The sequence below is a fragment of the Talpa occidentalis genome, unplaced genomic scaffold, assembly GCF_014898055.3.
Source record: "Talpa occidentalis isolate TD23 unplaced genomic scaffold, MPIMG_talOcc4v2.1 talOcc4.10, whole genome shotgun sequence".
NCBI classification, from domain to species: domain Eukaryota; kingdom Metazoa; phylum Chordata; class Mammalia; order Eulipotyphla; family Talpidae; genus Talpa; species Talpa occidentalis.
In genome coordinates this window covers 66926567-66947389 of record NW_023600993.1, presented here as the reverse complement: position 1 = coordinate 66947389, position 20823 = coordinate 66926567, and the positions used below count along the sequence as shown (strand labels likewise).

The following is a 20823-nucleotide window of genomic DNA, read 5'->3' as shown; positions in this document are numbered from 1 at the left end:
AAAACAAAAAACCCAAGCATAAAAAACCTCAACAAAAGCAAACCATAGACCGTGGAGGGAAGTACCCAAGGAGATCAGCTCTGTGGTTTGCCAGGGCTTATTTGATCTCCCAGAGTGAGATAATGCACCATAGCAGATGTAGTGTGACATCAAGATGGTATCATACCGTGACCTTTCTTCACTTCAATGTCACTCCTTCCAGGGAAACACCACTGTGATTTACCTCAGTGGCACTGTGGCTGAAGGGCTGGAGTGGGGCATGCCACAGCAGGTAGCCTGAAGCCCCAGGGCGGTTCCATCTGCTTCATTCTACGGCCCAGGAGCTCTCCCTTGTTATTGAAACACCCCAAGAAGCTGAGTCCTGTGTGCCAATGTGCCAGGTACTTCTGTGCTATTATAATTAACTTTTCACAAGCCTGTGGGATATCTACTATTTTCACACTGATTTTATAGATGAGGAAACTCAAAGGGAGAAGTAACTGCTGAGCCACAGTCAGAAGGCTGCCTCCTTCCTCACCTCTCACCTTGCTCTCTGTTAATCCCACCCTTCACAGTCAACCCCTGCTGGCTGCAGGGGTTCTGGACTTAGCCCAATTGAGGGAGTGGGGAAGATACTCTCTACCCTCTACCTGTCCTAGAACATCCTGGTCTCCTAAGGCATGGGCTCCCATCTAGTAGAATACCTCCAGGTCCCCTCCCACTTTGAGGAGCAAGGGCATCCCACTTCAGGTTCCCAGTCAAGAGGGGTAAGATGATGAACAACGTTTCTGACCAAACTGATAGACGGTCTGTGCAGGCCAGAGGTAGGGGGAGTCAAGGATGAGAGGGTCATCCAGGGTGGGGGGCCAGTGAGGAGCAACATGGAGATAAGGCCAAGGAGTGAATTAAAAGCCACAGAGGGGGAACTCCAGGTCTTAGACTCCTCAACCCATACAGACAGAGCTTTACTGCTTGCAGTGACAGACACATTTTCACTGTTTCCTGAGAGTAGCACTGACAAATTGCAAACCTGGTTTGCTCAGGCACAACCAGTAAGGTGTGCAGCTCATAGAGGGATCCCGCTAGGTGTTCCCATCTCACCCACATACTATGCACCCCTGGCTGATTTAAGGTGACTCCCATCCACTTGCCACTGTGGTCCTGCTGCCAAATTCAGCCCATGAGATTGGAGGCCAGGTCTGCTGGGTTCTTGGGAAAGATGCTTCTTCTTTAAGATATACTATCAGCAAGACAACCTATCTTCCTCTGGGGGATGTGGCAAGAGTGAGAGGGTGGTCTGGGCATATGCAGGAGGACGGGGGCAAGATGCTGGTCTCATTCTTTTCAAACTTGCACCCATGAGGCTCTGGCCAAAGGCAATCCTTTCTTACTCAGTGCCCAGGTACAAGTCATGCAGATGGGCACAGTGGTGGCAGGAAGGGGGACCTGAGTTGAGTATCTGTTCCATATGATGCACTATTCTTATTCCCATACATACACACTCCATCCATCCATCCATCCATCCATCCATCCATCCACCTGTTCACCCATATACTTTTTTGTCAACCCATATAAACTGCCTTATTGAGGTATTTATTAACACATAATAAACTGCACATATTTACAGTACATAACTGGAAGAGTTTTAGCATATGTATCACCAATGAAAGCATCACTACAATCTAGCCAGTGAGCACATCTATCACCCAAGCCTTTCCTCAAACTCCTTTGCATTCCCTCCTTTCTGCTCCTCCTTATTCCATGGACATAAGCAGTCCTGCTATTTCCTATTATTCATACTATACCCAGAGCCTTTATTTTCCCCTTATTTTATTACCACGAATATAAGCAGTCTGCCTAAATCACACTCACGCCATGGAAACAATGAGACTCCCTGTTTTCCTCTTATCTCATGGCTGTATCTGGCCAATGCATTTTTGTATTACTCAGTGGAAATAAACAGGTCCTCCATTTCCCTTATTCTGTGGGCATGTCCGGGCCATAGAGATAGCCAGGGCTTCTATTTCACTGCTATTTCATGCATGTAACCAAGTTCTCTATTTTTTCCTTTTCCATGAAAATGTCCAGAGGCCATCATGGGCTTCTTATTTCCTCCCATAAAATAGACTTAGTCAGCTCCTGCTTTTTCCTTATTTCATAACTTAACCAGGCTGCGTTATTTCTTCAACTTTCTTCCTATTATTGACATCTAGGTTTCCTTTTATTTCATGGAAACAACTAGAACTCACATTTTCCCCTAATCCATGAACATTATCAGGCTTAATATTTTCCTCTTTGTACATGGACCAGAAAGGTTCCTTCTTTCCCCATCTTCCATGTACACAACCAGGGTTTTTCTTATGTTCCATGGACATGACCTTATTACATGGACATAGCCACAGTCCTGTATTTCTCCACTTCCCAGACATAAGCCTCTTCTTTTCCTTTTATCCCTTGGACATGATCAGGGCACTTTGCTTTCCCCTTTATTCCATGGATATAATGAGATCCCCCACTTTTTTATTATATGGACCCATTTTATTATATGGACCCATCTCCTCATTGCATGGAAATCAGGTCTAATATTTTCCCTTTCCATGGATTTTATCAGGCTCAATCTTTCTCTCTTAATTCATGAACACATCCAGGTTCTTTATTTTCACCATATTTCATAACTAGGGTCCCTATTTTACACATATGCCAGTGACACAATATTGTTCTCTTTCTCATTTTATGGACATTAAATTGCCACCTTCCTTGGAGTGTTTTCTGAGAATATAACCAGACCATTTTTTTCCCCTTTATACCGTGATCTTCAACAGGTCCCGTTTTCCTTTTATACCAGGGAGAGTGCTAGGTACTATTTACTTTGGAAATCATCCGTCTGTCTATCTTCCTACCTACCGACCTATCATCCATCCATCCACCCATCCATACATCTATCCGTCCATCCTCCTGTAATTTCCTCTGACTTGTGGATGTATGGCTGCTCCCTATTTTCATCTTATTCCATGGATATTATCAGGTCACTTCTTTCTCCCTTACCCACACATACTACCAGACCATATGTTTTCCTTTTATCCCATAGACATGACCAGGGTCCTTATTTCTCCTTAGTTCATGTTCATGCTCCCATTTCAGCCTGCTCCTGGACCTAACTAGACCCTAGTTTCTCCTTAGTCCGTGGGAATAACCAAGATGCATAATTTCCCTTTAGGATAGAATTGATGAGGTCCCTTTTCTCCTCCTATTTTTCTGGATATATTCATTTTTTTTTCAGGGCTGTGGCCAGGGATCTTCTTCTTCCCTATTCCATGGACATAATCTGGCCCCCTACTTCACTCTAATCTAGGGTGTGGTAGATAGAATAATGGTTTTCTAAAAGATTCACATCTTAGCCCCTGGATGTTATGAACATTACCTGATGTGGCAAAGAAGAATTTTGCAGATGTGATTAAGTTCAAGGTTTGAGGTGCACATATCATCCTGGATTTTCCAGGTGGGACCTACATGTCAGCCATGTATCCTTGTAAGAAGGAAGTACTGGGAGATTTGATGCAGAAAAGAGCAGAGGAAGTCATGTAACCAGGAGATTGGGGTGATGTGGCCACAAGTCAAGGAATGCAGGCACCCAGTGGAAATGGGATATGAGGAACAGAGTCCCCCCTAGAGCCTCTGGAGGGAGAACAGCCCTGACTTTTTCACCTTGTTTTTTGGTCCAGTGAAAATGGCTTCAGACTTTGGACATCCAGAACTACAAGAGAATAAATTTCTGTTGTTTTAAGTCATCAAGTTGGTAATGATTTATCATAGCAGCTTCAGGAAACTAATACACAGAAACACCCACATTCCTTGTTTTATTCTTATTCCATGGACATTTTAGTGGGTTGATTTGTGTTCCTTCAAAATATAGGTCCTCACCCCTAGTACCTGTGAATGAGAATTTATTTGTAGTCTTTACAGATCTAATTAAGTTAAAATTTTAAGATGAGATCCTACTGGACTTAGGATAGCCCTAAATCCAGTGACACGAGTCCTTAAGAGAGCAAGGACAGAGAGATTTGAGATGCGGAGGCAGAGACAGAGACTGGAGTTATGCTGCCAGGAGCCAAGAGGTGCCAGGCCCTCTTTTTGTCTTATTCCTTGGCTATTTGGACATAGTCAAGGTCTATAATTTTCTTTTATTTCATGGAAGTAAACAGAGACCCACTCTTCTCTTACTTTATGGACACAGCCAAGCCTCATATGTCTTATTGTTTCTTATTTTTATGCTCTTGGTATTTTTTTTTAAAGATTTATTTATTTATGCATACAAGAACTGGGGTACAGGCCAGAGGTGTGGGGTGTGAGAGGATTCACCAGAGACAGAGTGGGGAACAGAACAGGCAGACTGACCGAAGTACACTGCTGAGGGGAAGCAGCGGGCGAGTCAGGAGAGGTCTGCTATGCCATGTGGGTTGCTCCCTGGCCGGGGATTGAACTCGTGCTGCAAAGGCTGCAGAAGCTTCATAGGTTGCGTCTTAACCCCTTGCGCCACCAGGGAGGATTGGTATGGGTTTTTTTTTTTTTTAATATAGCCCATGAATGTCACTTTCTTTTGTCTGATGAGCATATCCCAGGTGTGGGCACTGTCCAGCTTGCTCAGAAGCCATGTATGTCTACTTTACAATAACACTTCTGTGGCTCAGGCTCAGAATTTTCCAAAGCTGCCACCAGTGAGAATGGGACAAGTCCCACCAGGCAGGCTTTAAGGGTCAAGTGTGGATGTTATGATGGGTCCAAGAAAGATTTTCACAATGGAGGGTGGTCTGGGTTTTGGGCTCTTGGGATCCAACAGATGACAGACTTGAGCATGTGGGTTCAGAGTTATGGAAAAATCACATAGATGTGTTTGAGCTCTGACCGGGGACTATCTTGGGAGCAGATTCTTGGTCCACATTCATTTAGTCTCCAGCACAGTCCCAGAGCCATAGAGCTTAATGAGATTAAACTACTCTTCCCAGATGCCCAGCAAGGGATTTGAATTCAGGGCTGTTAGATATCAAGGCCCGCGCTTCCCCACTATAGTGTGCTACTGGTCTCACTCTAATACCTTATGTATATTTTGAACTTTTTTTTTTTTTTTAGAGATTTATTTATGTAAACATACAAGAACTGGGGTACAGGCCAGAAGTGCAGGGGGTGAGAGGATTCACCAGAGACAGAGTGGGGAGCAGAACAGGCAGATCCCCTGAAATACACTGGAGGGGAGTAGTGGGTGAGGAGAGGTCTGCTGCACCATGTGGGTAGCTCCCTGGCCAGCTGGAGTTCGAACTCATGCTGCAGAGGCTGTGGATAGCTTCACAGTGCTGTGTTTAACCCCTTGCGCCACCAGGGAAGCCCTATTTTGAACATTTAACCTTTATTCTGAAGTAATTTCTGACTTACCAAAAGACTGCACAAGGAGCGTAAATTGTATTTTTTGTATGCCTTTTATCCTGTTATCCAGATGTTTAAATCATGCGTGATTATAGTGCAATGGTGAAAAGTAGGAAGTAAATATTCCTAACATACTATTAGCTAATCTTCAGACTATTTAAATTTTATCCAACTAACATTTTTTAATTTTTTTCTGGAGCAAGACTCTATTAGGATCCCACTTTAACAAGTGTTTTTTAACATAAGGAACTCTTATGGGCTTCTGAGTGCAGGTGAAAGTGTTCATCTTGGCATATGGCACCTTAATCTGAAGGAGTGTGAGAAAGCAGCAGAAGCAGGGAGGTCACTCTGACACCCCCATCTTATTACTCTTTTTCCTTAAACCGCCCTTGGGAGGGCCCCTCACTGTACCAGGAGGAATGGAGCCATCCTCATAACCAGAGATGTGGGAGTTAGAGCTGAGAAGGTTATATAAACAAACCTGTTACTACTTTACCAATTACCACCCACAACTCAAACCCCTTTGTTTTGTCAAATTTTCACAAATTTATTGTTTCTCTGTCTAAAAGGTATAAAACTTCCTCCTCTGGTGACTTCTTTGGGTCTTCATTAGCTTGTGAAGGCTCAAACATACAGGTAAAAATTTAATAAAATTTATGTGTTTTTCTTTTGCTAATCTATTTTATGCTACTTGAGTTAGCAGGTCCGGTTCCAGACCTAAATAAGGTATAGGAACATTTTTACTCCCTTACACAGGAAACCTTCAGGGGCTATCAGGATTAATTTTGAATAAACCTCAAGCCTATTCCTCCCTCACAGGAGACAGATTACCTCACAAAGCCTCACTGGAGTCACATCAAGATATAAAATACTAATGCCAGGACCTGCAGGCACAGTAGGATCCAGCAGGCAGAGACTGGTGGTGAGTAAGTGACAAATGAGCAAACAGAACCTGTCTTTAGAGGGAAGAGTTGATGGCTGGTTAGATTGTTGGTAAGTAGAACTTACCACACCCTGTTCCATGTCCTTGATCCCTTATATTTTAGTCCCAATATCACCTTCATCACAAGCCTTCCCCAGGTCCCACTAATGGCCCCCTCTATCCAAAACATCAGTTCTTTTTTTTTTTTTAAAGTTATGGTATGTTTCTTTTTTTAAAAAATTAATTTATTTATTTTTACAAGCACTGGGTACAGTCAGAAGCGCGGGAGGGTGAGAGAATTCACCAGAGCCAGAGTGGAGAGCAGAGCAGGCAGAAGGACCGAAGTACACTGCTGAGGGGAGCAGTGGGTGGCAGGAGAGGTCTGCGCGCCACGTGGGACCCTCATCCGGTGGCCGGGGAGCAGCCGGGGATCGAACCGGCGCTGCAGAGGCAGCGGGCAGCTTCGCAACCCAGCACTCAACCGTTGGGCCACCGGGGAGGCCCCAAAACATCAGCTCTTAATCATAACAGTGGGAGGGAATGCCCTGGAGCTTTCTTCCTCAATAGGTGTGAAGGCAGAGGCAGGGTCTCATCCACTCTGGCAGGTATTTAGAAATTTTACTTGCTGAATTACCAGGTGTCACAAAGGTGTTGAAAATGAATCTACCTGAGAGTGGGATGAGCAGCCATACAGGCAGATTTCCCCAGTTGGGCTTTGGTCAAATTGTGGTCAAGGCCTTGAAGGATGAGGCTCAGGTTCAGGTGTCAATCTCTATTTAAATGCAGGCAGGCATCTTTCTCCTTGGGAGAGTGACCACTGGGATCCCACCGACTCCAAAAGTTACAGTGGATAGGAGGTTTCTGGGGCTACAGAGATGGCAGTTGGATGCTGGAGGAATCCCCTGCTGCTGCTGCTGACTGCCTTTATCCTGGCGGCCACGATGAGTCACTTTGAAGAATGGAAAGGGTTTCAGGAGAAGCCCATGAGCAAGAAAAACATGAATTCAACACTCAACTTCTTCATTGAAAGCTACAACAACGCTAGCAATGATACCTACTTATTTCAAGTTGACAAGCTACTCCGAAGTCAGGTGCAGGTATGTGACTCATTTTCTCTGCACATGGACATTGCCTCCATGCTTACCTATTCGGACACATGAGGTCACAGGATGGTTCCCAGAAGAACCAAGCAATGGCTTCACCAAGTTGCAGTGGGGGTGGCTTCACTGAAATGGTGTGATTTAGAGTTGTTCAGACTCCAGTGTTGCCTTAGCAATCCTTGCAAAACTCTAGTCTAAGGGCTGGAGTGGAACCCTAACTCTGTGACACTTTTTTTTTTTTTTTAAGATTTAAAGATTTATTTTACTTACTTATGCATACTAGACCTGGGGTCTAGGCCAGAGGTATGGGGATGGGTGGGAGAGAGGATTCACCAGAGACAGAGTATGGAACATATCCACTGAAATACACTGCTGAAGGGAGCAGTGGGTGAGACAGGAGAGGTCTGCTCCATCCTGTGGATTAGCTCCCTGGTCAGTGATCAAACTCATGCTGCGGTGGCTGGTGATACTTTGATAGTGCTGGAACTTTAACCCCTGTGCCACTAGAGAGGCCCTCCGTGACACTTTGAAGCAAAAATTTCCCTTGAAGGTCTCAATTGTTCTTCTTGGGAAAAATCTTTCATTTTAAAATTAGGGCCTACTAGAGTGACAGCAGAAAAGGATGATTATGTTTTCTTTAATGGTCTCACTTGCCAAAATATAATCATTCTTTGTAGGTTCCCTTCAACAGTATCTTTTTTCAATGTTTGGGACTGAAAACTGAAGTGTAGACCTTGCCTCTGCTCTACAGTAATCTGACATTACGCAGAAGGTTTTGTGGCACTCTCTTAGAAACCTGGAATTACACAGAGGGTCTTGAACTGTTCTAAAGAAATCCGGAATTGCACAGATGACTTTTACCTGTGCTCTACAGAAATCTTGAATTAAACAGAGGGCTCTAACTGTATGCTATAGAAACTTGGAATTATGGGAGGATGTTTATGAAGGGAGGAGAGCTGGGGAATGAGGCATAGGCTCAACCTATTATCTCTCTTTTTACTTTTTTTTTTTTTGAACCATGTCAATTCAAGATGAGAGAGGAAAGAAAAACTAAAAACCACTTTTGTGGTTCAATTTTCCCTCAAGATCAGATAATAAATTATATGTCAGGGAGAGGCAATAAGACATCTTATTGCCAGATTCAGAAAAAAATAATTGACAAGGAGAAAAAGGATATGACCAGATAGAACAGAAGCAGAAACTGGAGAAACCAGCCCAGGTGGGGACAGAGATGCAGATTAGTGTGATAGGAAGAACTCCCCATATTGCAGGCTGTCCCTCTCTCTCTCTCATGCACTCTTGCTGCAAGATGGTGGTTCAGCAGAGTCAAGAGTATTGAGGTGACTTGGCCATAAGGTGGCGTCCGTCCACCAAAGTTCTTATCAAAGGTGGCTTGTTCTTTCTAAGGTATGAGAATCCAATGCTTGTCTTGTGAAATCAATCCATTGTGGTGAATCGTTACCTCTAAAAAAATTGCTAATGAATAAACTGTTAATGCTATTCAAATGGATGAGTGGACAGTTTATGTATACCCCTTGATAGCTGGGTGATTTGGGAGAGCAGTCCCTGAGTATCCCCACACCTGCTTCTGCATGACTGTGGACTAGAGAGAATTACACTTAGTGAAATAAGCCAGATGGAGAAAGACAAACATCATATGATTTTACTCCTCCGTGGTAAATAGAGAAAACAAAGTAAATGATACAAAATAAATTGGTACTATATGACCAGTTAGTGGTTACTCTAATGGAATGGGAAATGGGGTTGGTAAATCAGGACAAGGGGGATCATCGCAGGATAAAACATAGAATTGGATATTTAGTGGTGAACTTACTGCTGTATGTATGTACACATTTATTCTCAGCAATGCAATCCTAATACTTAATATTATGATGCAATATCACTTCAATTAAAAAAAACAGGTACTAGTGGACACATTTGTATTATTATGATTATTTCTAATAATATCGATTAAGTTTGATAATGAGTAAGAAAACACTTCTCACATTGGAGTGTTAAATTGATAGTCAATGTTTTGGAGTCTCCATTTACAGAGTGTGCCCAAGCCCTGCAAGATGGCAGCGGGGGGGGGGGGAGTCCCTGCAGCCTGAGGCTCTGCCATGGACCCTGGTGTCAAATGGTGGTTGCCCAGCTGCCCTCTCCTGAGGTTTTCTGGGGTGTTCTCCTCCTGCCGCCAGTGTAAGCATTTCTCCCTCTACTGCCTCTCCAGAGAGTGCCAAGCCTTCTCCTTTGCTGTGGTCGTTGTCATTGAGAGGAGAAAGCAGGGAGGTTCTGGAAGCTGTTCTACTTCAGTGCAGACCTCTCTAATCCACATGTCTACGTGGAGAAGCCAGCTCTTTTTCCAATGTGTAGCAATTTCCAACGGTAACAGTTTTCCAAGCCACTTTCCAAAGGGTAACAGTAATCACCAAACCAGTTGCTGGAGATTCACTTCTGGACATGCTGCTTCTCTGCCACAAAAGTCTTCCTCCAGTCTTTATCCCTGGCATTTTTGCAGTCTCACTCTTAGACAGGAGTAAAAGAAGACAAATCACAATAGAAATAACCTTGGCCTGCACTGTCCGTGGTTTAAGCAGTGAACATTCACATACACCCAAGTTGGAAATTGTTACTGTTCTCCCCATTTTCTAGATGAGGAAACTAAGACTGCCAAGCACTGGCTCAATGCCCCCTGCCTTAGTAGATGGGGATTGTGCCCCCCAAATCACTTGAATTCTTAAGCCAATGTTGATTGATGTGTTGCTCAAGTACCCCCCCCCCAATCAGGTTGCTTGGGAAGGAGAGAAGAGAGGAGGACATGGACCAGATGTGGCCCTGTGAAATCGGGGGGTTATTCTGTGGTTGCTGGGCAACGAAACTCAAGTGTTGTCTCCCTTAGCCCAAGAACAGACAGTGAGTAAATCCAAAGCAGGGGAATGGGCTCAGCACACACTGGGGACTGAGCTGCCACGACACATTCTCCAAGAGCCAGGCTTTTGGCAGGTGTGCTTGAACAGGGACTGTGGTTCCTGGGACTCCTCCCTCTGTCCTAGATTTTCTTGGAGAGAGCCAGTGGCTGGATGTGCGGAGTCAAAGCTAACTGCGACTTTCCTTTTGGTAGCTGACAACAGGAGTGGAGTATCTGATCACAGTGAAGATTAGCCGGACCAAATGCAAGAGGAATGAGAAGAAAAGTCAGCCTTGCCGCTTTCAAAGCAAGGGGCTGAAAAAGGTGTGTGGTAGCATTCAGTCGAGAAGGACTCATGATCAAGAGAGGAAAAGTAAAAAAATTGAGAGTAATCGGACATGGATAGCTTTTCCTATTGTGTGGATTAGGAGAGGCAAGGCTGGGCCTGACCATCGGGATCAGAGGCATCCTGGGGTTGTAGGGAGGCTCTCTAGTTGATGGCACAGCCCCGGCCCCAGGCCTCGGTGCCCCTGGACTCCTGCCCAGTGATCCACTCCAGGCCTCCAGGCGGCGGCAGTGTATTTTCCTTGCGGCTGCGTTCTGGTCTGGGCTCACACTCTCCAGGACCCAGAGGGGCAGTCCAGTTTCCTCTTTTTCTTCCAATCTCACCTGCCCCTTCCTGCACTCCTGGTGCCACCACCTGCAAGGCAGACACTAAGGTCTTTCCCTGGGCCCAGGTCAGCTGCAGGAAGGTGGGCATTGGGGTAATGTCGCTGTGTTGAGCTGCCTGCCCTGCCTTCATCTCAGGGTCCCTCGGGGACTGCTGGCTCCAGTGGCTTGGCAGGGGGAGCACAGGGTGACTCTCCTGGCTGGGGCTTGGTCCCCTTCTGCCCCTGACATGTGACTGCTGGCAGATGGCCCCCAGCCCCAATGTGCTCAGTGCGCAGTCACACTGACGGGTCTAGACTCCCCAGGTGAGGGCATGGGGGGTGGGGGCAGGTTTTTATTTACCTTCAAAACATTTTTTGCTGAAAGCTGATTGTCTGTTTTTTTAATCCTCCCACAGAGTTTCATTTGTGATTTCTTGCTATATACTGTGCCCTGGATAAAGTTTTACGAGCTCTGGAACAACTCCTGTCTGGAGGCCTAAATGCGTTCATGCAGAGATCCTTAATAAAACCTTAGACTGAAATCTGGTATACTTTCTGTTAATAGTCTTCTGAAAGGACTTCCTTCTTCCCTGTACACTCACTCACACATGCACACAATCATATACATAGGCATGCCATGCATGTGCACACTCAGATATGTACTCAGAGTCTCATACACACACTCATGTGCTCACTCACATGGACTCATTCATTCATACACAGAGATACACTTATACACACACATTCTCACATGCGTATTCCCATAGACACACACAACTCATACATGCACACACATCTACTCCTGTACACTCACATATACACTCACACATATGCAGTCATTCACATGCACACACATGCACATGCACTCACACATACATGATTCACATGCACACACTCGTAATGTACATTCACACTAATTCACACATATGAACTCACACTAGGCATAATTCATGCATTTGTACTCCCACACTCCCACACAGCATGTGCATACTCACACATGTTCACATACACTCACACATAGCACACACAGCACACACACACTCACACTCACATTCACACTGTATCTATCTAACAGTGTTTATGTGACCTGAAATTTGAGTAGAAGGCTATCAACTCTTTGGGGGAACCTCATAATTTTCTTCTACTGCAGCCCATATCTTTGAGACTTTTCATGATTTAGGCAAATCCTGACCTTTGGCCCAAGGTTGGGGAACTCTGCTTGTTCCCCATGCAACTCTGTGACTGACACGTATCTTGTGATTGTCTCTGAGGTCCCCAAGTCTAGCCCCCTTGGTTCAAACATTCACTAAGAGGACACCCAGACCTCAGCACATAGTCATCCTCATAGCTATGATTTATCACAGTGAGAGGATACAAGACAAGATCAGCAAAGGAAAAAGGTACAAAGGAAACCAGGCTTCAGCTTCCAGAGTCTTCTCCCTATGTGGTCACACAGGACACACTTGATTCCTCAGCAGCAAATTGTAACAGCACATGTGAAATGCTGTGGACCAGGGAAGCTCATTAGATGCACAGGTTTTTCATGGGAGCTGGTCACGAAGCAGCCTCTGCCAAGTAAAGAACTAAATTCCAGACTCCATGTAGGAAAGAAGTGTTCTGTATAAATCACTTTGTTCCTATGGTGTAGATGGTGTGAGCTCCTCTTATTCTCAGGAAAAGTTTTTTTTATCAATGTAGGAAACTTGACCATCCAAGTTCCCAGACTCCAGCGAAGGGCAACTTTGCAGGCAGACCTCACCAAGGCCTTCAGCTGGTATGCGAACTCTCTTCTTCATGGAGGTCTTGAACCTCCCCTGTGCTCATTGCTGGTTGGATGAGATCTATCAGGTCTTCCTCATGTGATTCCCTGTCAAGCGTAGAGAAATGCACACTGATCAGAAATGGGGAGCAGATAGGGTTGAGACCTCACCACTGCACCATAGGTCTTCTCCCCAGGACTCTTCCCACCCACACAGCTTGGTAAAATACTATAAAATAATGCTTTATCTAATGGGCCTCCCTGGTGGCTCAGGCAGTTGAGTGCTGCACTGTGAAGCTGTCCGCAGCCTCTGCAGTGCCTGTTTGATCCCCACCAGCCACGGAGCTACCCACATGGTGCAGCAGACCTTTCCTGTCTGGTCCACTGCTCCCCTCAGCAGTGTATTCACTCAGTCTGCCTGCTCTGTTCCCCTCTCTGCCTCTGGTGAATTCTCTCATCCTCCCGCACATCTGGCCTGTACCCTGGTTCTCGTATAAATAAAAAAATCTTAAAAAAATAATTTATCTAGCTATTAATGGCAGTCTGAGTGAGCATTTCCAAAGGGGAAGTGTAACTGCACAAACAAGAACCTCAGATTTGCATGAGAGGCTTGAGGGTGATGGGAGGGTAGGGGGAGACAGGAGTAACCACTTCTGCTGATCCAATGTCACCAAGGACTGATTGGTGCCTGCACAGACCTGCTGTCTCTTCAATGGCCTTCTTAAATGGCCTGCTCAACTGCCATTTTGGTTACATGCAATATGGCATTCCAGTACAAGATCAGAACAGCCTGGTCAATCAGTTATTAGACTTGAAAAGAATGTATTATACTAGACCCTACAAGGGTTCTTTCAAATTAAACAAGAGCAGGACACTTGATTGCTCTGGGACAATGAGCATGAGATAACCCCAAAATGCCCAGGGATGAATGACTGTTGTGTATCTTTGCATCCCAGAGACTGATCAGAGGGATGACTTGTTGATAAGTTTGGAACTATGGTTGGGGACCTGGGGTATGGTTTCCATGATAACACTGGGTCATCAAGCAGATAAAAAATACCTGGTCAGCAGACTCACCTCCCCCAGAAGCCCTAGATGACATAAGTACATTTTCAGTTTCACCCACCGTTTTCCTTTTTGTTCTCCTACCCCATGTAATTGATGTTGTGTGATTACTCTATCAACAAGAAGGCCAGGATCTTGCTATTTCAGCAGCATCCTGCATTGTACAGCTTGCTCCACCACTCTGTTTCTTTGTCAGTGCAGTATTACTGACACAATAGTCATCTTGCTTAATGATCTAGACAGACCTATCAAAGGGCAGTTACCCCAATTTACAGGACAGTAGCCATAAAATTTCACCTCTACCCAGCTTCTAACATACTAGCTTAGTTGGCTTATTGGTTGAACATTTAGAAATGGAATCATACAGAATATATATTATTTTATTTTTGGCTTCTTTCACTTAAAATATTTCTGATTTCATCAGTGTGGTGTGAACTTGTAGCTCACTTTTATTATCCTGTAGAATTCCATTGTATAAATAAATTGCAATTTATTCATTCATTCTACTGATAATGGAGTTGGGGTAGTTTCTACTTTTTAAGAATAAACATGCATGCCCAAGTCTGCTGAGGACATATGCCCATGTCTCTGTTGGGTACATACCTAAGAGTGGACTCGTTTGAGAATAGCATGTGTATAAGTTCTACCTTTACCTAATTTTCTCAAGATTTCAACTTTTACCTAATTTATCTCTCTAATGTTAATTATTAAATCTGTTCAAACCCTAAATTCTTACTTTTTTATATTTTATAACTAATTTTTATATAACTAATTTTTATATTTTTATAACTAATTTTTTTATTTATATATATTAATTTATTTATACAAGAACCGGGGTACAGGCCAGATGCGTGGGAGGGTGAGAGGACCCACCAGAGACAGAGTGGGGAACAGAATAGGCAGACTGACAAAATACACTGCTGAGGGGAGCAGCGGGCGAGACAGGAGAGGTCTCCCGCGCCATGTAGGACCCTCGCTGGCTGGCTGGGATCGAACCCACACTGCAGAGGGTCTGGACAGCTTCACAATGCGACGGTCAACTGCCTGCGCCACGAGGGAGGCCCTATTTCTATTTTTTTTTAAAGATTTATTTATTTATACAAGCATTGGGTACAGTCAGAAGCGCGGGAGGGTGAGAGAATTCACCAGAGCCAGAGTGGGGAGCAGAGCAGGCAGATGGACAGAAGACACTGCTGAGGGGAGCAGCCTGTGGCAGGAGAGGTCTGCGCGCCATGTGGGACCATCGCCGGAGGCCGGGGATCGAACTGGAGCTGCAGAGGCTGTGGGCAGTTTCACAGCCCAGCGCTCAACCGCTGCGCCACCAGGGGAGGCCCTATTTCTATATTTTTAAATGTGATTTCATACTGGTACTCTAGTCCTTTTATACACTAAACTTTATGGATTTGTTTTGAATTTTAAAAAAATATTTATTTATTTATGCATACAAAAACTGGGGTGTAGGCCAGAGGTACAGGGGAGGTGAAAGGATTCACTAGGGACAGAGTGGGGAACAGAACAAGCAGACTGACCGAAATACACTGCTGAGGGGAGCAGTGGGCAAGACAGGAGAGGTCTGCTACACCATGGGGGTCGGGTCCCTGGCTGGCCAGGGATTGAACTCATGCTGCAGTGGCTGGCATCAGCTTGATAGTGAGACACAGGGCAAGCTAGAAATTAGGCAGTTTTAGGGACAGTGCAGGAGGGGACCTCTGAAGAATTTAGGGAGGCTTCAGAGATAAGGACAACCAAGGGAAAGTAACCCGTTCCACTAGGAAAAACAAACATCCCAGGACCAAGGACAACATTGTTAATGCTGGTCCTGGTTTCCTTCAGGTGGTAAAGGGAGGCGGAGATTGGAGAAATGGAGAATGGTTTAATTTATGGACACATTAGAAGGGCAGCTGTTTAACTTCAATGCAGGGATGCCCATCCAGAAGACTGGGCCATAAATTTAAAGATGCAACAAATGGGGAAAGAGAAAGCTGTTAGATAAAGAATGTGAAGATCCCCATTCAGTAGCAAATTAAGTGAGACAGCTGAGAACTAACCAATTACAGAGAGACTGGTGGAGCTTTAGAATAATGAGGGGAAAAGGTATATATTCCCTGAGACACAACTCCACTTTGGCTTCCTTGCCCCTCCCAGGCCTGGGTCCCTGGCCTGGGAGTCCCACTTTATTTCTGCTCTTTTTCTCCTCATTAAACTTTTTCTTTCTATAAACAAATCTGCCTCTTCTCGCTTGCTTGCCTGAGCGTCTGCGAAGTTCCTGCTGCGGCTTCGTGAGACACCAACCCATGGGGGTCTAGTGGCTGGGGCTCAGCATTGCCCTGCAGCCTGGGATCCGTTCCTGGTTGGGAGACTAGGCCTGACAATTCCGGTATCAATAGCATTTTCTTTAACCCCTGTGCCACCAGGGAGGCCCAATGTTTTGAATTTTTAAAGTGAACTTTACTCCCATCGCCCCCAACTCCTGCCACTTTGCTTTTACAAATGCCAACAAAGAAGCATCTGTGATAGCAGTGGGGAGTCCAGGCCCCGAGACAGGTTTCCTTATGAGACAGGCACAGACTGACATTCAGGACAGACACAGGGAGGAGAAGGAGTGTGAAGAAGGGGCAGAGATGGCAGTGATGGGGCACAGCCCAGGAATGCCAGCAGCCACCAGACAGTGGAAAAGGCAAGAATAGATTCTCCACTAGCACCTCTAGAGGGAGCACGGCCCAAAGAATCTTTGATTTCAGACTGCATGGCTCTAGAACTGTGTGAGAAAAAATTTGTCTTTTTAAGCCACCAAATTTGTGGTAGTTCTTTAACACAGATCCAGGAAGTTTATGCATTGGGTTTTCTTTCTTGTTTCATGTATCTCATATTTGGGGATGAAAAAGCTGGCCACTTGTGAATCAGGGTTTTTTGGGGGAGCAGGTTGGGAGTCCAAGGACCCCAGGCAGGCTCTTTGTCGGTTCTTGTCTCCTGCAAGGGAAGAATTCAATGTTGAGACCAAAGTTATAGAAAAGCAAGAGATTTATTGATAGACTGGAAGAAGGATAGGAAAGGTCTCAGAGTAAAGAGGGTTCCCACGTAGGTAGCTGACTGAGGTGACAAGAAGCAGGTGCTTGTATAGGTACAGTGGGCAAGGAATAGGGATTTGGTCATTGAGTGTTTACATGCTGTGTCTCTTGCTGATTGGCTGGGCTCTCGTGGGCCTCCTAGGCTACCAAGGCCTGCTGAGTTTTCTGAAGTTACCTAATATACTTTTCCAAAATCAGCTTTGGTCCGTTGCTATTGTGTTGTTATATTGGTTCTAGACATTCCATTTTTAATTGAATTGCGGGGGTGGGGGTCCCTTCTGGTCTATGATGGTTTATCAGTGAGTTGAAAACTGAGAAACTTGGGGCTTGGGGTGCCCTGTTCCTAACTCACTGCCTATATCCATTTCCTCACTTCCTCACTTCCTGCCTTCACTTGGAAATCTCCACATGTGCGAAACTTTCACTGTCTAGCAGAGGGGCAGCCCAGCAGGACAGAAATCATGGTCTGAATAAACCAGTTCAGAGATGGTAGCATGAACTAAAAAAGAATGATCCAAGTATATGCTGTTTACAAGAAATTTTTGTCAAATATAATAATACAGCTAGACATTAATCAAAATGAAGAGAAAAGGCTCTATTAATAACCTGATAAAGTAGACCTCAGGGGAAAGAAAATTAACACAGATAGAGAGGAACATTACATATTGACACCTCCACCTAGAAAATAATCTGGCAGCTTCTTGAAAAACCCTACAAATTATCATATGACACAGCAATGTATTCCTGGAATTATTCCAGAAAAATGAAAACATACATCCATACAAAAACCTGTACATAAACATTCATAGAAATTTTATTTGTTACAGCCCTGAACTTGAAAATAAGCACATCCTAAAAATAAGTGAATGGCTAAAACAAACTGTGATATAGTGTACCATGGAAGACTACTCAGCAATTAAAAGGAACGAAATATTGATATTCAAACCAACTTGGATAGATCCCAAGGGCATCAAGACCAATATCAAGCACTCATATGCTGAAAGATTCCATTTTATTTCATTTTTGAAATAGCAAATGATAGAGGTTGGGAATAAATTGCACAGAGTTTGACATGATGGGGCAAAGGAGATATGGCTCTAAAGGGGTAGAACAGAGTATCTTTGCAGCAATGAAATAGTTGTTTTTTGACTGTGGTATTGGTCGCGTAAGTCTACACATATAACAAAATGATGCACATGAACTTTGCACTGGTGTCAACATACTGGTTGAGTTTTTTTTTTTTTTCATATTAGATAACAAGTATGCTTGGGGGATACTAAGTGAAAGGTACAATAGACCTCTTTGAACTGCCTTTGTAACTTCCTGTGAGTCTATAGTTATTTCAAAATTAAAATTTAAAAAAAAATTGAGACTTTTAAGACTTTTATCACCAGCAAGATAATAAATCCTGCCTCTAGAGAGAGTAGCCAAAGTGTCAGAAGAGTACTGAATGACCGATTAATATTAAATCACCACTGCAACTTCCAGTGTTCTTATTAATTGTTAACATTTATTTGAATATGTTCGTTGTGTTAATCAAGTTATATACATCATTACTCTTTGTAACTCCCCCATGAAATAGCTACCATTATTCTCAATTAAAGATGAGGAAATTGTAGATCACCCTTTCCCCAGGTGATTGGTGTTGGGGAATCCCTCCTGGGCCCCACCTGAAACAATCTTGAGTACTCCAGAACATTGGTAGGGAAAGCAGACAGCAAAAAAAAAACAACAAAAAAAATTCTTTCAAAGCTCCCTGCTACCTCCACTTGGGGATTGGTGTATCATCTATACATCTCAGTTCACAATTCACATGTGCCGGGGTATCCTATGTTTGCACTCTGCCTATTTCCCCTGTAACTTATCCTTCTGCCTCTATCAGCTCAAGTTCCAAGCGCAGCTCCTGGGAGCTTGCTCTACCTCCAAGCCACGCAGGCAGGCCAGGGGTTCCCGGGAATGAATGCCCCTAGGAGCTGCCCTGCAGCCAATAACTGACCGGTGACTAAGTACCAAATACCTTCAACTCCCTCTCCCCTCAGGTAGTCAAACCTTCTGTGAGTCTGTGTGTTCCAGTGTCCCTAGAGTTCCTCAGGGATTTTAAAATTCAAGGTTTTTAAACTCCTTTTGCCTGAGCTCTTGGGGGACAAAATCTTCTCTGCCAGAAGTGGAGGAGGACAGATATCACCCAGTGAGCTGGGGGCAGCCCACTCGAAACTGAAACTGAGATTAAAATGGCTAAATTGCTTTCAGCTCCTAAGAGCACAAAAGGAAAAAAAAAAAACTCATCTTTCTTTGAGCCTTTTCACAGTTTCTCTGACAGCAGCATGCCAAGTAGGCAAGAGGCTTATCTACAACCTTGAACCCAGTGCCCAGGCCTGCTGGGAGCTGAAATCACAGAGAGAAAGGGTAGGAGTCATTTGGAGACAGGAACTTCCTGCCCTTCTCTAGAGACCAAGGCTCCAGATAATAGTTGCTTTGCTTTTTCCCCTTAGCTCCTCCTTCCCTGCTGGCAAACATTCCTGAGAAAATGATTAGGTGTGTCAAATGCTATGGTGTTAACTTCTCTGTCAGCAGAATGAAGCTAATTCTCAAATATTTTTGAGGTTTTTATTCATAGACATCTACAGAAACCTTGAAGGCTCAGAATGACAGTAGCAAGGTTGCAATCCTGAGGACTAGAGCCTGCTGCACAGAGATAACTCCAGGGAACATGAACACCAGCCACTCAGTGCAAGTGCATTCCTCAAGCCCTTTAAAATGTCCCTTAACTTATTTATTGTACGAAAATAAATTTAATAAAATAAAAATTAATATAAAATATCCTTCTCCCTGACTCTAACTTTAGATGGTTCATTAGGACAGGAGTCTGGCCATATCCTATAACCCTAAATCTTCTCATTCCTTACTCTAGCTCTTGCTGTTTGGCTTGCAGATTACAAGTAGTTAACCTGGGTCTGGCTTCCTTACCACATGGCGAAGTGCAGTGGAGAATGAGCCTGGTGACATTGCTGGAAATTCTGAAATCAAGATCTTGGGTGGAGAATGCTTATTTTCCATGGCAAATGCGCCACCCAGGAAAAGGGAGCCCCTTTAATACCACATTCTTTTTTTCTCCATTCTTAATGAGAAATTAATTTGATTGGTCTATTTGGGAAGACTAAGCAGCATTGCAGCCCAGGTCCTCCTCCTTCCCACAGGGGGCACATATTTTCCTTGGCAAATTCAGGAAAGGAATTGCAAAGAGACATGCTCTGATCCAATAGAATTGCAAAGAGACCTGCTCTGGTGCAATAGAATTAAGTCTAATTCTAGATTTTGGTGTTAGGAAGTGCACTTGCCTGCAAAAATAAGGCACATTTCCCAATCCAGCCGTTATCAGTAACAAAGACTCTTGTCTCTTAAAATTTTTCCTTCTTGAAAAAGAAAAATATCGGATGATTTCACTTATAACAGGAATATAGGGGAACCAAGTAAGACATCAGTGTGAAAAAATAGTAACATTACAAAACACAACAAAGCAAAACCAGACAATTATAAACCAGAGACATGCTGCAGGGGAGGAGGAGGGAGAGAGATGGGAAGGAGGGAGGAGCACATGGGACTGTGGTGATGGTGCATGTGTGCCTTGGGGAAGGAGATTCTATGGGGACTCAATCTGAGGGGGTAGGGGAAGCAAATATTATTTTAAAAATTTTTAAAAATGATAAACGTTGAAATAAAAAATAAAAGAAAATTCCTACTTCTCTTTCCTTTCTTATTTTAAAATCTAAAGAACTTCTACTTGATGAGAGTGTGGGGTTGATATTCTGTTATCATATGTGCATGAGTTACAGCCCCGGGATTATTTATTCCTATCACCTTATCAGTTGTTTGGTTCAGAGGACCTTCAAATTCTAATAAGCTGAAAGTTTTGGAAAAGAATGGAATTGTAAACTTTATGAGAATAGGTTGACA

The 20823-nt window shown here is 44.1% G+C and overlaps 1 protein-coding gene across 2 annotated transcripts; it reads left to right on the top strand.

Moving 5' to 3' along the window:
* Window positions 1–201: 201 nt before the first annotated feature.
* Window positions 202–11518, top strand: CSTL1 (cystatin like 1). Of its 2 annotated transcripts, none has more exons than XM_037520947.2 (5): window positions 202–380; window positions 6217–6319; window positions 7106–7416; window positions 10541–10651; window positions 11394–11518. In XM_037520947.2, exons 3-5 carry the CDS (start codon window positions 7195–7197, stop codon window positions 11475–11477), a joined length of 417 nt encoding a protein of 138 aa, XP_037376844.1. In that variant the 5' UTR covers window positions 202–380; window positions 6217–6319; window positions 7106–7194; the 3' UTR covers window positions 11478–11518. The 2 variants fall into 2 exon arrangements, with proteins under 2 accessions (XP_037376844.1, XP_037376840.1); XM_037520943.2 differs by having other exon boundaries at window positions 6217–6390.
* Window positions 11519–20823: the final 9305 nt, after the last annotated feature.